Source organism: Palaemon carinicauda, chromosome 32 (genome assembly GCF_036898095.1).
Source record: "Palaemon carinicauda isolate YSFRI2023 chromosome 32, ASM3689809v2, whole genome shotgun sequence".
NCBI classification, from domain to species: Eukaryota; Metazoa; Arthropoda; class Malacostraca; order Decapoda; family Palaemonidae; genus Palaemon; species Palaemon carinicauda.
Window position 1 is genome coordinate 23,910,904 of NC_090756.1, and position 18,356 is coordinate 23,929,259.

At 34.6% G+C, this 18,356-nt stretch overlaps 1 protein-coding gene across 2 annotated transcripts in view; it reads left to right on the forward strand.

The window, feature by feature from the left end:
* LOC137625333 (methylcrotonoyl-CoA carboxylase beta chain, mitochondrial-like) overlaps positions 1-18,356 on the forward strand; it is a 75,486-nt gene that overhangs the window by 33,725 nt on the left and 23,405 nt on the right. For both annotated transcript variants that reach the window (XM_068356175.1, XM_068356174.1), the window contains exons 8-10: positions 1,424-1,559; positions 2,663-2,777; positions 3,777-3,947. In XM_068356175.1, the coding sequence (XP_068212276.1) occupies positions 1,424-1,559; positions 2,663-2,777; positions 3,777-3,947 (422 nt within the window). The remainder of the gene's footprint in view (positions 1-1,423; positions 1,560-2,662; positions 2,778-3,776; positions 3,948-18,356) is intronic.

The following is an 18,356-nucleotide window of genomic DNA, read 5'->3' on the forward strand; positions in this document are numbered from 1 at the left end:
AACACCTTGGAAGGGGAATATTACATTATTTGGTTGTTTGCATGGTAGGAAAAGTTAAAAGTTGGAGCAAATGTTTTTATGTCGACCAGGCTGACATGAGTCTTTTTATAGTTTATATATGACATATCTGTTTTTGACGTTGTTAATAGTTTATGCAGGACTTATCTGTTTTGACACTGTTACTGTTTTTAGAATGATATATTGTTAATTTATTCTCATCATTTATTTATTTCCTTTCCTCACTGGGCTATTTTTCCCTGTTGGAGCCCTTGGGTTTATAGCATCTTGCTTTTCCAACTAGGGTTGTAGCTTGGCTAGTAATAGTAATAATAATAATAATAATATAGTAGATTTGAATCTTCATATTGAGGTAGGAAGAGAAAATGCGGGTAGGAATCACGCTATAGTAGCACCGATTTTTGGATGGTTTCTTATTCTTTGATAGTGCTGCATGAAAAAAAAAATTTAAAACATAATGATTGTGAGTTGCATAGAGCATCTTTTCATGCTACATTTATAGATTTTTCTTATTTTTACCTTTCAAGTTAGAAAACTACATATCAAAGACTGGATCACTGTTTATAATTTGGTTTGATCTACAGTCCATTTCTTTTAGCGATGCATCCTTGCACCGACTCGCAGCGGTGCCCTTTTAGCGCGGAAAAGTTTCGTGATCGCTGATTGGTTGGAATTATCTCGTCCAACCAATCAGCGATCCGGAAACTTTTCCGAGCTAAAAGGGCACCGCTGCGAGTCGGTGCAAATATGCATCGCTAAAAGAAATGGACTATAGTTAGTACACTGTACTAAGTACAACAAACCAGATTATTACATAGAGAATTCAAAAAATTGCAAAGCTTATGACTTGGAATGGAAGAGATTAGCAGAAAATACGGACCATGAATGTTTAGATGAGGCCATGAAAGGCCAAATATCTGTCTATTTAACAGTTGTACGCAGGAATTCTGGATTGTGATGGCCAATGGTGGGGTTTGGGGGAGCCTATAGGTCTATCTGTTGAGTCATCAGCAGCCATTGCCTGCCCCTCTTTGGTCGTAGCTTGGGTGGAGAGGGGCCTTGGGCACTGATCATATGTGTATATGGTTAGTCTCTAAGGCATTGTCCTGCCATTCATGAGTGGCCTTTAAGCCTTTAAACATTGTTCTTAAGAAGGGCACCCAGCCACACCCTCACTGCATAGAGAGTTCCTGTGTTTTTTCCCTTCCCACCACCTCTGCCGTCTCTTCCTACACTATCTGTTTGGTTACTTGCCACGAAGTAAAGGTATCACAGGGGCCACTTCTTCGTAGCAAGGTGTACCAGCGACTCCTGTATCCAACTGTACATCATGGGCCTATTCATACAAACAAACTGATAACTTTGGGTTATGTTTTGTTATTAATGTTTTATTTGGAAATTTCAGATTTAAGTGGCATCGAAGCTATTGACAGGAAGAAATTGTATGGCGTCATTGCAAGGATTGTTGACGGGGGACGGTTTCGAGAGTTCAAGCAACAGTATGGGAAGAATCTGACCTCAGGTTATGCATTTATCGAAGGGTAGGTTGGTTTTTATTCAAGTTATTATTAGATATTCATAATGCATTGCCTACCATCAGCTGAGTCCCTCGTCAGACAAGGAAATTGAAATATCTCCCTTTTGTTTCTTTGATGTTGGCTACCCTCAAAATTGAGGGAAGTACTATGGTAAGTAGATATATAGTAATGCTATTTTAGATGTGGACTATTCATTCGTACCTCAGGTCTTTTCCCGTGTCTTGGAATTTATCCAGCTCCAATTTTCAGCTTTCAAATTATTTTGAGAACCCATAAAAGATTGTACTAATATGTTTCTGGAAATTTGTATTAATATGCAAGAGTTCCAGGGAACTAGTAGAAAGAGTTCCAGGGAACTAGTAGAAAATTTTATAGATATGCAAAGGTTCCTAGGTAACAGAGGATTGTACAAGTATGCAAGGATTTTCAAGAACCATCAGAGGATTGTACAAATACAGTATCCAAAAGTCCCTTGGAACCAGAAAAAGATTTTATATATATATGCAAAGATTCCTGGAACCAGTCTCCTTGTCCTCACGGGGACAACAAATACGCCATGAAATTGTGGGTGGAACAGACCTCGTAGTGGACCCAGAACTGATTAGTTACTGATTGCATATAGGCAGGAATTGAAACAAATCCGTTTCATAATAGTCAACTTGATTGTGGACATTGATGTTATTGATAGTCTGTTCTCTTTATTGCCTCTAACCTGCAGTGATATTTATTAAATATCTATGTGAAGGCCGAGGTAATATTGCATGGCTTTATCCCTTTTACCCCCAGGCTATTTGGAACTTTCCAACCCTTAACCCCCAGGGGTTATTTTTTTTCAAGCACATTTTGCAGTATATATTTTTTTTAAATTGCTCTAACAGCCTTAATTTTCGTCATAGAGAGGTCAGGTTGGTCTCATTCTTTTGGAAAATGCCTGAAGTTTTTCATAAAGTTATCTAAAATATGCAAAAAAAAATTTAAATACCTTTTTTTTTCAAGGACGTACTGGTACGTCCAAGGGGGTAAAGGGATGAGTTTTGTGAAACGTACCTGTACGTCCTTTAGGGGTAAAAGGGTTAAGTTACACTGAAGTAAACTCTCAATCTCAGGAGGTGCGTCGGAGTGATAGCTAATGCTGGGCCCTTATCCTACCAAGATGGCCTGAAAGGATCACACTTTCTGCAGATATGTCAGCAAAGGAAACTACCAGTTATTTTCTTGCAGGTGAGTGTCTTGTCGTCTTCATTTTCCCCTCTTAGTTTGGTGATATAATTTGAATTTTTATAAAAGAATACCTTTAAAATATAGTTGTCTTTTATGTTGTTTTTTATTTTATTATTTTTTTAAATATAGATAATTACTTTGTCATATTTGTATATAAAGCTGTTTATGTTGAGGAAAGTTTATCTGAAATTTATGATCAATATCATTCTGTAGAATGATATTTTTTTAGAAATTTTGTAGATTTTTCTTTTTATCCATTATTTTAGGGAAGAGATTATTTGGTATATCGATATTGCTAAATCTTTTTGTATTTAACACAAAATCCTTTGTGCTCCTATTGTAAATTGTCACTGAATGTTAAAGAGTTGGCTGTTTTTTTTATAGAATTGATGAGCTCAGAATCACGCAAAATGGCTGGTATTTCTTTTCCACAATACTGAATTGAAATTTCTAAAAGATGAGCGCACGCTCTTCGAGTTACCAGACCTGTTATTTAATCTATATATAGAAATTATTGGTTATAAAATAGATTATTATTATCATGAGGTAAAATCAGTTCCTCACTATATACATGTAATGCCTTCTTATTCTAAGTGTTTTGACTAAGTCGTCTGGTTAACCCTTTTACCCCCAGGCTCTTTGGAAATTTCCAACCCTTAACCCCCAAGGGGTTATTTTTTTCCCAGCCCATTTTGCAGTATATATTTTTTAAATTGCTCTAACAGCCTTAATTTTTGTCATAGAGAGGTCAGGTTGGTCTCATTCTCTTGGAAAGTGCCTGAATTTTTTCAAAAATTATCAAAAATATGAAAAAAAAAAATTTATAGCATTTTTTTTCAACGACGTACCGGTACGTCCATGGGGGTTAAGGGATGGGTTTTGTGAAACGTACCAGTACGTCCTTTGGGGGTAAAAGGGTTAAATTACGTAATAATGATAATATTAACAACAATTGCATTGAATATATTATCGAGAATTTATAAAGATAATCTATTTCAGAATTCAGGTCCCTTACCATTTTACGAATCTTCTGTGAAATGTTTAACTACCGAAGAGTCCTATCAAGCCATCAAAGGAAGGGTTGCAATGATGGGGGCCCTCTCTTGCATAACCGTCCCCAAGATAGCGATTAATATCGGAAACTGTCATGCAGATGATAATTACACTATGGTTAGTGCTACTACTACTGTTATTAGTATTGTTATTTATTATTATTGCTATTATTATTATTATTATTATTATTATTATTATTATTATTATTATTATTATTATTATTTTTAGTATTATTTGTATTATTATTATTTATTATTATTATTCCCTTTATTATTATTATTATTAATTTATTATTTTGTTATTTATTTGTTATTTTAATCATTATTTTTATTATTATTATTATTATTATTATTGCTGTTGTTGTTGTTTTTATTTATTATTATTATTATTATTGTTATTATTATTATTAATTATTGTTTATCATTATTATTTATTATCATTTATTATATTATTTTTTTATTATTTATTATTATAATTGTTTATCATTATTTATCATGTATTATGTATTTTTAATTATTAAGTTTTCATTATTTAGTTATTTTATTTTTTAATTATTAATTATAATTATTATTTATTATTACTATTATTATTATGATTAATAATTATTATTATTAATAAATATTATTATTTATTATTAATTATTATTAATATTATTTGTATTATTATTATTTATTATTATTATTCCCTTTATTATTTTGTTATTTATTTGTTATTTTAATCATTATTTTTATTATTATTATTATTATTGCTGTTGTTGTTTTTATTTATTATTATTATTATTATTATTATTATTATTATTTATTATTATTTATCATTATTATTTATTATTATATTATTATTTTTTTTTATTTATTATTATAATTGTTTATCATTATTTATTACGTATTATGTATTTTTAATTATTAAGTTTTCATTATTTAATTATTTTATTTCTTAATTATTAATTATTTAATTATAATTATTATTTATTATTATTATTATTATTATTATTATTATTATTATTATTATTATTATTATGATTAATTATTAATGTTAATTAATATTATTATTATTTATTATTAATGATTATTAATATTATTAGTTATTACTATTATTAATTATTATTATTATTAATCATTATCATTATTATTAAGATTTATTATTATTAATTATTATTATTAATGATTATTATTATTTGTAATAATAATAATTATAATTATTAATAATAATAATCAATTATTATTATTATTATTATTATTATTACTTATGAATATTTTTGTTAATAGTAATAATTATTATTATTATTTATTATTATTTATTATTATTTATTATTATTAGTAATTATTATTAATATTGATTATTAATATTAGTTATTATTATTAATTATTAATAATAATTATTATTGATTATTATAATTATTAATTATTACTATTAATTATATTATTTATTATCATTATTATTAAAATTAATTATTATAATTATTGATTATTATAATTAATTATTATTATTATTTCTGATTATTGATTATTATTATTATTACTTTTATTAATAATTATTATGAATAATGAATATTATTTATTATTGCTATTAATAATAGTTATCATTATTATTATAAATAATAAGTATTATTATATATATTATGATTATTATAATTAATAATTATCAATATTATTGAAAATTTTTATTTCCATAACTATTATAAATTGTTATTATTGATAAGGATAATGATTATTATTAGTATTTTTAATAATAATTATTATTATTTTAATAAATTTTTATTAATAATAATATTCATTATTATTCAATTATTAATATTATTAATTATGATGATTATTATTAATGAATTATTTTATTATTAATTCTAAATATTATTAGTCATTATTATTACTATTATTATTATTTATATTATTGATATCATCATTATTATTAATTTTTATCATTAATAAAACTTATTATTAATAACTATTATTAAAATTGATTATTTTAATTATTAGTAAATATTATTTCATTTGTTTAAATATATGTAGCCTATGTATGTATATATATATATTTTTGGGCTCAAGCCATGGCGTCCTGATGGAAGGTTCCTGTTTGGTAGCTTCCTTGGGTATAAGACTACTAAGATATTCCCAGAGAATTTAACCACAGGTTATCACAGAATTCTAACTTCTGGAGCGAGTATCTCAAAGGTTTCCCTTTAAGACATCGTAATACAACAGGGGACACGCATGTCTGAACGTGCCACATAGCTATCTCCACCCCGAACAGAGTTAATGCTTCGGTGTGTAAGGGCTGAGAATAGCTGGGAGCCGTTCCACAGCTAATCTCACTCGTGGCTACTACTGATACTCGAGACGTAAACAAACGGACGCCATTGCTCTAATGACGTCACGCGCGTCTCCATCCTTTGTTTAGTAGCTGCCCTACTTAGACGGATTTTCCCTTGTGTTAACTTTATCGCTTTGCATCTTCGCTATGTCGTTACCTTCAGCCTCGCCTTCTTCTGGAAAGTTGAGTACAAGGTTCCAGTATTGTTTAATTAAGCTCTGGCCGTAAAGTAAATATTATTTTGCGAAATAATTGATGTTTTGTGGCAGAGCTGTGCCTCTACCGGACCCGCCATTTTATGGCGTCGTTGTTGTTTTGCATGTCTTATTTAGTTAGCCACAACAACGCTTCCGGCATTATATACTAATCGAATACATTAGTTTATTTAGTCTTCATAGCTAGGAACTTTTATATCGTGTTTAGACGCTTTTTATCGGTCATCGATTGACCTCATACCAGTCGGCTACTATAGCCCCCAGGCCAGGAGCCTACATACAAGTGTTCATGCATGATTTATTAGTGATCCTAGACTAAGTTATGAAGATAGTGGCATTATTATTTTACAATACTTTTGACTAGTGATGCAAATGTTTTCGCCTTCAGGGACCATATAGGGGATAGGCTAGTCAGTGATTCTTTCTAGCCTAACCTAACCTTAGGACCCCTATATGCTTCCTTCATCCCCTGCCTTGGCATTCCCTCTATTTAGCCTTGATCCCTTTTCTGAGTAAAGGGATTAATTGTCTAATAGAGTATATATATATTGCCTCTCAGTCCTCCCTAAAGGAATGAACCCCCTTTAGGATTGCGTCTGAGAGTGAGGTTAGGCTAGCCTACCTCTATGGCTAGGATAGTCTATGACTTTCCTGCGATAGCGATATGTCTTCTTCCTTGCCTAGTTCAGGACTTTTAGCCCTGCTCTAGGTCGGGTTAGGAAGGTTTCTCTGTTCCATGCTGAAACTGTACTCTTGCACCGTTTTAGCCGATCAGCCTGATCTTAGGTTAGGGAGTGTCCTCCCTTCCCTTAGTGGCCGCTCTGGTACAGAAACCCTTCCTGGGAAGACCTCTCTCTTCTCCCTCCCCACCTATCTCTTGTATAGCCTAGCCTATGCTTAGGTTAGTTTATACTCATCTGTCCCCTGTCCTACAAATCCTCCTTAGGGTGGATGAGTAGGGCTACCCGAGCTTCCCTGTGCAGTCCGCTCTGGTACATATACCTTCATAGTGTCCTATAAGGTTAGTTACTAGTGTAGTTCTGCATAGGGGAGTCTCCCCCCCCCCTCTTGGGTGTTCCCTAGCCCTCCCTTGGGCTACCTGCTCCCGGTCCCTAGTGACCCCTGCTTATGGATGTTAGAGCCTGTCTCTATCATGGGTACACCCTCTCAGGGAGGGGAGGGATGTCTGGAACCCTGACGGTACTTCCTGCATTCCTTCCCCCCTCCCCCTGTCTCTCTATCTATCCGGGTGCCAGTCTCTTGCCGCCTCTACTGTCGGCAATACCTGCCTCCCTCTTGGTGACTTCCCTATTCTTGCCGCCAGCCCCCCGTGTACCGAGGGACTGCCGGCTGCCGCCGGCTACTACCGGCGGCTCTCCTACTCCTATCTAATCGTCCGCTTGCCGGTCGATCACCGGAGTGCCGGCATATACTGCCAGCAACCCGATACTACCTGTACCATCCTTATCCCAGTCACCAACCTGGCATCCTCCGGCTGCCGGAGCCGCCACTCCTTGCCGGCGTGCCGCCGCTGTGCCGGCGGCCGCCATCCTGGTATCTAACTGACTTTTGAAAATTGTCTGTTCTAATGCCAGAATCTATGCTGGAGCGAGCTCCGGCATGCCGGCGGCTTGCCGGATGCCCCGGAGGCGTCAAGAATACTTGCACCCCCTCACTGTAGCTATCATAAGACTAAGATAGCCCTACATAGCAAATAGATAAGCTGCTTTGCTTTTAAGATCAGTACCTAGTACTGCTTTATTAGTGATCATGCTGTCTCTTTGCATTCTTCTAATTCCAGCATGCTATGTGCATCTTAGCACGGCTGGTTGCCAGAAGCAGTTACCTTTATGAGGCCTTCTGGCTCTTAACTGGGAACTGAATGAATTCGATCCCAACCTTGTCCTTGGCTTTCCATGGAGTTCCAATATAATGGGAATCCTAGGAAACTATATCCAATGATCTCGGTCATTTGGATTATCCCAGGACCAAGCTTATGGTAACCAGCCGGGCGAGATGCATGGAGCGTGTTCTCCTTTACTGTTTTCATTCTCTATGCATCACACTTTCTTAAGTTAAAATTAATGATTAATATTAACTTAGTTTAAGAGCCATTCCTATGACTCCCCCATACTCATTTTCTCTTTCTTCCACAGGAGGAGCAGATGAAGTGTGACTTCGCCTTCTGCGCTGTGAAACGCCCGCAGTTTTACGGGCATACGGCTTGTAGGACTCACGCCCCTTGTGCAGACAAGAAAGGGGATTTGAAGTTCTGGAATCCACTGGATTGTACGGTCTGCCAGGCCCACCTAGTTGAGGCCTTCCATAACCCTCCCTCAGCGGAGGTTAGAGACATTTCTCGCGAAAAGCTGCGCAAGTGGGTGCGTGGCTTTCAGAAAAATGCTACCGGACCGTACCTGGCCACCGAAGAACTGAGGTCCCTGTTGTTCCCTAAGGCCTCCCCTGACTCAGTGGTTCCGAAAGACGCAATCCCCACTGTCCAAATTACGGTGGAACCTGATGTGGTCATGGCTCAGTCCATGCATGAGTGTCGATTAGATTCCGAGGATGATGAGCAGATCTCTGACGTCTCGGAAGACACGGAGAAGACGCTTATGGCTCAAGGAGCCGAAGAGGACGAAGACAAGGTGGAATACACCGAGTCGGAGCTTGGAGCTCCTCCCTCATCCATCCCTCCGCCTACTCCTACACCGACGGATGTGTCCATTCCGTCTACCTCCTCGACCCCGGATCCCTCTTCGTCTACCCAAGAACTGATCCGGCTGATTAGAGCTGTCATGGACGACAGACTGAAGGAGAACCAGGAGTCCATCAGGTCAATGATTGGATCCAGAGAACCGAAGAAGATCTCGGTTAAGGATCTCCCAGCTTGCTCTCATGCCAACCCGTGGAGGTATGCAGAGCATATGGTTATTGCGACCGGCAGGATCTTTGTTAGTGACAAGATTGGCACGGTCCCGTTGGAAGATGTGGAGTTCTTCCCAAGCTTCGAGGCCTACCCGGACTGTTACGTCCGGCTTCGTTCCGAACCTGCCTCGAAGGAGGAGACCGAACCTAAAGAAGAGATAGTGTTCGATCTCGCAAAGGCCCAGGCTATGCTAGCCTCCGCATTTAAGAGCAGGGGCTTTACCTGCTCTAAGCTTCCTGCCTTGAGCAAGAAGCATCCTACTTATGTCGCACCTGACACTGCGGTTCTTCCTTTCCTGGAAAAGGCCTTAGCTGCATGCCTTAAAGCGGCGGAAGAAGGAAAACCCTGCCCTGCACTGGAGGAGTGCAGACCCTTCTCCATCGTGACACCCCCTGACACTAGACAATGGAAAGATGTTCAACATACTTTCGTCGTGGGTAGGCTCGATCCTGACGTCGCCGGACGTCAGTTTAATGAGGACCTCCCTAAGCTCAATGATCACCTCCTTCGCCGGGAACAAGACACGAAGGAGAGGCTTGCGGCATCTCTTTCTCATCAAGTCCAACTTGAAGTTATGGCCTGTGACACAAGAGTACCTGATCACTACATGGTACTAGCCAAATCCCACTTACTTACAGTAATGAAGGACTTGTACCATTTCATAAAGGCTCGTAGAGCCTGTCGTGAATTCGTGTTTGTCGGTGCCACCGTGAAACACGAACCCCGGAGGCTGATTTCCTCCAACATCTGGGGAAAGCACCTGTTTCCTTCTGACCTTGTCAAGGAAATAACTGACAGAGCCGCCACGGAGAATAGGAACCTTCTCCACAAGTGGGGCATGTCCAGAAAAAGGAAACCCTCTCAGGACGATGGACCTCAGCCTAAGAGGAAACCTCAGAAGCCAAAACCCCAGCAACGTCAACAACGACGTCAGTTTCCGGGACCCGCTACCTCCCAAGTGGTTGCCCAACCACAGCAGACCTTTCAATTGGTCCCCCAACCGGTGTTGTCACAGTCACCGGTCTTCACCCCTGCCTTTGAGCAGCCATCCACTACCTTTCATGCCAGAGGTAGAGGCTCGTCCAGGGGTGCAAGCAGAGACGCCTCTCGTCGTCCCTCCAGAGGTAGAGGAGGAAAGGGAGCTAGCGGCCGAGGCAACAAGTCCTCGGGACACCAGAAGCAATGAAGTGCTTCCGGTGGGAGGAAGACTCCGCCAATTCCAGGATCGTTGGACCTTCGATCCTTGGGCACACAGCATCATCAAGAACGGTCTAGGCTGGAGTTGGGTGCAACCACCCCCAATCTTCCAGCGGTTCTTTCAACAATCGACCCCCATTCTGGAAGAATATGTTCTAGACCTCTTGAACAAGAAGGTGATAAGGAAGGTAAAGTCCACCAGGTTCCAAGGGAGACTGTTTTGCGTTCCCAAGAAGGACTCAGACAAGCTCAGAGTCATTCTGGACTTATCCCCCCTCAACAAGTTCATAGAGAACAACAAATTCAAGATGCTGACGCTTCAACAAATAAGGACCCTTCTGCCTCAAGGTTCCTACACGGTCTCTATAGACCTGGCGGATGCCTATTGGCACATTCCAATGAACCATCATGCTTCCTCCTACCTAGGATTTCGACTCCAAAGGAAAAGCTACGCCTTCCGGGCCATGCCATTCGGCCTCAATGTGGCCCCTCGGATCTTCACAAAGCTGGCGGATGCCATAGTACAACAGCTCCGCCTAAGAAACGTCCAGGTGATGGCCTACCTCGACGACTGGCTAGTCTGGGCTCCATCGCCCGAAGAGTGTGCAAAGTCTTGCGACGAAGTTACCCAGTACTTAGAACACCTGGGATTCAAGATCAACGAGAAGAAATCTCGCCTCTCTCCAGCTCAGAAGTTTCAGTGGCTGGGAATCCACTGGAATCTTCAGTCACACCGCCTTTCCATCCCCCAGAAGAAAAGGAAGGAAATAGCAGGGTCTGTCAAGCGACTACTGAAATCCAAACGCATTTCAAGACGACAGCAGGAACGAGTTCTAGGCTCTCTACAATTCGCCTCAGTGACAAACCCAGTGCTTCGCGCACAGCTAAAGGATGCCGCGGGAGTCTGGAGACGATCGGCATCCATCGCTCGAAGAGACCTCAAGAGACGGCTTCCAAACAGACTTCGACGCCTCCTAAAGCCGTGGTCGGAAGCAAAGGCCCTGAAAAGGTCCATTCCTCTCCAACACCCTCCTCCATCTCTCAACATCCACACGGATGCCTCACTGGAGGGCTGGGGAGGTCACTCCCACCTGAAACAAGCTCAAGGGACCTGGTCTCCACTATTCAAGACGTTCCATATAAACATCTTGGAGGCCATGGCGGTCCTTCTTACTCTGAAGAAGTTATCCCCGCCGCCCTCGATCCACATCCGTCTAACCCTAGACAACTCGGTGGTAGTTCGTTGTCTCAATCGCCAGGGCTCAAGATCGCCCCAGATAAATCAGGTGCTTCTCCCAATCTTCCGTCTGGCGGAGAAGAAGAAGTGGCACCTGTCTGCAGTTCATCTTCAAGGATTCCGCAACGTGACAGCGGATGCTCTATCTCGGACAAACCCGATAGAGTCGGAATGGTCTCTAGACGCAAGATCATTCTCCTTCATCTCTCATCAAGTCCCAGAACTTCAGATAGATCTCTTTGCAACGAGCGACAACAATCAACTTCCTCTGTACGTAGCCCCGTACGAGGACCCCAAAGCAGAAGCGGTGGACGCCATGTCACTGGACTGGAACAGATGGTCCAAGATATACCTGTTCCCTCCCACCAACCTTCTGTTGAAAGTCCTCTCCAAACTGAGAACCTTCAAAGGGACAGCGGCCCTAGTGGCTCCCAAGTGGCCCCGGAGCAACTGGTACCCCCTGGTCCTGGAGCTGCAGCCCAAGCTGATCCCTCTCCCGGGCCCAGTTCTCTCTCAACAAGTACAGAAGTCGACTGTCTTCGCTTCATCATCGAAAATCAAGGACCTTCATCTCATGATTTTCTCTCCCTTGCCGCAAAGAAGAGGTTTGGGATCTCGAAGAAAAGTCTAGACTTCCTAGAGGAATACAAGACCGAATCCACGAGACGGCAATATGAATCATCCTGGAGGAAATGGGTCTCCTTTGTTAAAGCAAAAAATCCTAAAGAAATCACCATTGATTTCTGTATGTCCTTCTTCATTCACCTTCATGGACAAGGATTAGCAGCCAATACGATTTCAACCTGCAAATCGGCTTTGACTAGACCAATTCTATATGCTTTCCAAATTGATCTGTCCAACGACATCTTTAACAAATTACCAAAAGCATGTGCTCGCCTACGCCCAGCACCCCCTCCGAAACCGATCTCCTGGTCACTAGACAAGGTGCTCCATTTCGCCTCCAACTTGGACAACGATTCATGCCCCCTCAAGGATCTGACTCAGAAAGTTATATTTTTATTTGCTCTCGCTTCGGGAGCTCGAGTCAGCGAAATAGTGGCATTATCAAGAGAGGAGGGACACATCCTGTTTGCTGATTCAGGAGAAGTGACCCTCTCCCCTGATCCGACGTTTCTCGCCAAAAATTAATTACCCACCAAAAGATGGGGCCCTTGGAGAATATGCCCCCTGAAGGAGGATGTCTCTCTATGTCCAGTAGAGAGTCTCAAGGTCTATCTTCGCAGAACTTCGAACTTTGGTGGAGGCCAACTCTTCAAAGGAGAAACATCGGGCAGCGACCTGTCACTGAAACAATTAAGAGCGAAAATCACCTACTTCATTCGCAGAGCGGATCCGAACAGTACACCCGCTGGTCATGATCCTAGAAAAGTGGCATCTTCTCTGAACTTCTTTCAGAGCATGGACTTTGAGAGCCTTAAAAACTTTACGGGCTGGAAGTCCTCGCGAGTTTTCTTTAAACATTATGCGAAACAAGTGCACGAAATCAAACATTTTGTGGTAGCCGCAGGTAGTGTTATGAAACCTGCACCTAACTCTGCGTAGAACAGTGAGTTACTTGGGACTCTAACTCTTCGGGTGCCTATGTTGACCCTCGAGCGATTCATAGTGATGTCTAAAAACACTTAGTGCTTTTATAACTGTTCTTATCCCAGGTGAAATGTCATAGTGTCACACAAGTGCCGCATGCCTTGAGCATGATGTGTTGTTTAAAGACTTGCGTTCCTCGAGAACGAGTACCTACTAATCCTGAAATTCCTTTTCAGATTCAAGAGCAAGCCTTTATTTCTATGTACATTATTATTACTGTAAATGAACTTTACTTTTGCTGTAAATTATTTAATTTCTGCATTGTGAAATAAAATTTCTATTTTATTACTTATGCGTCTCTTTCAGCTCCTACTTACTATGAAATACATACTGTCATAGTTTTATTTACTCCTCCTTTATGGTCATGAAGAATTTAAGATGTCTAATCCTAAATTATATTCACCTTGTCTCAGTAAGGTTCCTACACGAATACTTACTTCTGATAATCAGGAGATGAACTCTATACTCAGTGCCCAACCACCACTGACCTACTTCAGAATGTTCCTATACAAATATCAAACATTCTGCTTCATCTCTAAGCTCTTACAAGTTCTTCTGTCAAGATGAATAGCCCTTCAATACCACTTTGACGTCGGCATAGCCCATGGGTACTTCCTACCAATGGGGGGCAGGATACTTCGTTCCTAGGGTTCTTACCTAAGATTACTTTGCTGTTTTGTCAATGCCTAGGCACTTAACCTTGGGGGAAAATCTACCACGATACATTGATTCTCTGGTACTCTTCCATCAGGACGCCATGGCTTGAGCCCAAAAAACGGATTTTGAGCGAAGCGAAAAATCTATTTTTGGGTGAGATAGCCATGGCGTCCTGATGGACCCTCCCTACTACTTCGTTCAGTTTGTTCCCACCCTACACAATTGTATCATGGTGATGGGCAGCAACTGGCGCCAGGATAAAGACGCGCGTGACGTCATTAGAGCAATGGCGTCCGTTTGTTTACGTCTCGAGTATCAGTAGTAGCCACGAGTGAGATTAGCTGTGGAACGGCTCCCAGCTATTCTCAGCCCTTACACACCGAAGCATTAACTCTGTTCGGGGTGGAGATAGCTATGTGGCACGTTCAGACATGCGTGTCCCCTGTTGTATTACGATGTCTTAAAGGGAAACCTTTGAGATACTCGCTCCAGAAGTTAGAATTCTGTGATAACCTGTGGTTAAATTCTCTGGGAATATCTTAGTAGTCTTATACCCAAGGAAGCTACCAAACAGGAACCTTCCATCAGGACGCCATGGCTATCTCACCCAAAAATAGATTTTTCGCTTCGCTCAAAATCCGTTATATATATATATATATATATATATATATATATATATATATATATATATATATATATATATATATATATATATATTAATATATATATATATATATATATGTGTGTGTATATATATATATATATATATATATATATATATATATATATATATATATATATATATATATATATATATATATATATATATATATATATATTAATATATATATACACACACACATATATATATATATATATATATATATATATATATATATATATATATATATATATATATATATATATACATATATATATATAATTAAATATATGTATATATATATATATATATATATATATATATATATATATATATATATATATATATATATACATATATATATATAATTAAATATATGTATATATATATATATATATATATATATATATATATATATATATATATATATATATATATATAGGTATATATATATACATATACATATGCATATATATGTATATTTATATGTATGTATGTATATATTAATTATTATTATTATCAATTATTAATGATAATGATAAGTATTTGAAATAATAATAATAATAATTATAATAATAATAATAATAATTGATAATAATTAATAAGAATTATTAATGATGATAATAATTATTAATGATAGTAATTTATTATTATTACTAATAATTATAATAATACTTAATAATATTTATTAATAATAATAAATAATATAGTGATGATAATTAATAATAATAATTATTATTGTTAATTATAAAATTATTATTAGTAATGGTAATAAGTAATAATAATCATTATCAATAAAAATAATAATTGTTATTTTTCATTATCATTATTGCTATTAATTGCTATTTTTATAATTTTTTATTATTAATAATTATTATTGATATAAAAATATTATATATATATATAATTATTATTATTAATCATATTTATTATTAGTATTAATTATTATACAGTAATTGATAATTATTATTATTACTTATTACCAATTATTTTTAAAAATAGTTATTACTATTATTAGTAATTAATATTATCAATTATTGTGATAATTATTATTTATTGCTATTATCATTTGAAACTATTACTGTTTTTAATGACTATTATAAATATTATTATTCATTTTTAGCAATTATAATGATTTTTATTATTAATGTTGTTAATTTTATTATTGCAAATCTTTATATTTTATAATTATTATTATTTTTTTATGAATATTATTAAATATTATTATTAATAATTACTATTATTATTTATAATGGTTATTAATATTAACAATAAATAAATTTTATAATATTTATAAATGAATATTATTAATAATTATCATTATCAATTATTATTACTGATAATATATTATTTTTATTATAAATAACTATTTTTAACAATAATAAAAATGATATTATTTTTATTATTGATTATTATTGATTTTATTAATTACTATTAATTTTAATATTATTATCATTAATAATTATTTTTATTTATAAATATTTTTATTATTATTTATTAATTATTAATAATTATTATTTTAAATAACTATCATTAATTATTATTTTTTAAAATAATATCTATTATTATTATTATTAATAATCATTATTATAAGTGATAATAAATATTATTAATTAATTTTAATATGAATAATGAATATTATTAATAATAATTAATATTAATTATTATTAATAATAATAATTAACATTATTATTAATAATTATTAATTGTTATTTTTATATTTATGATTATTTATTATAATTAATCATTATTATTATTAATGGTTATTATTATTACTAATAACTATAAATATTAATAATTATTTTCATTTTTGTTATTGCTAATATTTATTATTATTAATTATTATTAATATTATTATTAATAATGAAAATTATTATTATTAATTATTATTACTATTAATGATGATAATAATTTATTAGAAATTATTATCATTATTTTCAATAATTTCTATTATTAGTAGTAATTATTATTTTCATTAATAATAATTAATATTATTACTGATATTATAATAATTATTTATATAATTTTAAAATATTATTATTAATAATCCATATTATTATTATTATTGACAATCAAAAGCCACAGTAGTGTTGAAATATATTATTGTAAAATGGTGAAAAATATACAAGGAGAGACTTCCAGATACTGCTCCGTATCCCTCCTCAGTCCTACTGACGGTTAAACAATGGAGGGATCGTTACAACAGTGAAAAAAAAATAATAACAACTGGTTCAAGGCGGATGGATCTAAGTGTTGGTCAGGTAATCCCTGTCCGGTTGTTTCTGTTGGCGAGACGGCTGGAACGGCGAAGTGGTCGTTCAGGTGATTCCAGCTGAGCAGACACTCCATCGGTGCCATGACTGGCTGTAATAACCTCAGATGACTGAGGTTATTACAGCCAGTCATAGCACTGAGGTTATTACAGCCAGTCATGGCACCGATGGAGTGTCTGCTCAGCTGGAATCACCTGAACGACCACTTCGCCGTTCCAGCCGTCTCGCCAACAGAAACAACCGGACAGGGATTACCTGACCAACACTTAGATCCATCCGCCTTGAACCAGTTGTTATTATTTTTTTTTTCACTGTTGTAACGATCCCTCCATTGTTTAACCGTCAGTAGGACTGAGGAGGGATACGGAGCAGTATCTGGAAGTCTCTCCTTGTATATTTTTCACCATTTTACAATAATATATTTCAACACTACTGTGGCTTTTGATTGTCGATATTATAGCCTCGTTACCGAGGTTCCTTAGTTCATTATTATTATTATTATTATTATTATTATTATTATTATTATTATTATTATTATTATTATTATTATTATTATTATTGATACTAATAATGAATAATATTATTATTTATTATTATTAATATTATTATAGTTATTATAAATAATTATCATTATTAATTGTTATTTCAAATAATTATCATTATTATTTTTATTATTAATCATTATTGTTGTCTTTTATTAATTTTGATAATTACTATTAATGATAATATTATCAATTATTATTATTATTATTATTATTTATATTATTTATAAATATTAATGATAATTATTTTTATTAATTATTAGTAATTATTTTCATTATGATTATTTATCATTAATAATGATAATTATTTTTATTACTGATAACCACCATTATCATCAATTATTATTATTATTATTATTATTATTATTATTATTATTATTATTATTATTATTATTAATTATTATTATTATTAATAATTATTATCATTATTATTGTTGTTGTTATTATTATTATTATTATTATTATTATTATTATTATTATTATTTATAAATATTATTATGCTATAATTTAAAATTATTATTATTAGTATTAATATTATTATAAAAAATTATTATTATTATTAAAAATTTTTTGTTTATTGTCAATGATTATTATTCTTATTTATAATTATTGTTAATAATAGTTAATATTATAATATTAATTATTATAATTTTTATTATTAATTTATATTTTTATTATTAATTACTATTATTAATATCAATTATTATTATTATATTTTTTTTATTTCTATTAATAATATGATATTAATAAATATAATTATTAATAATAATTAATTATAATATCAATTATGCTTATTAATTATATATATTTATTATTATTATTATTATTACTGTTTATTGTTATTATTATTATGATTATTATTATTATTATTAATAATAATAATAATAATAATAATAATAA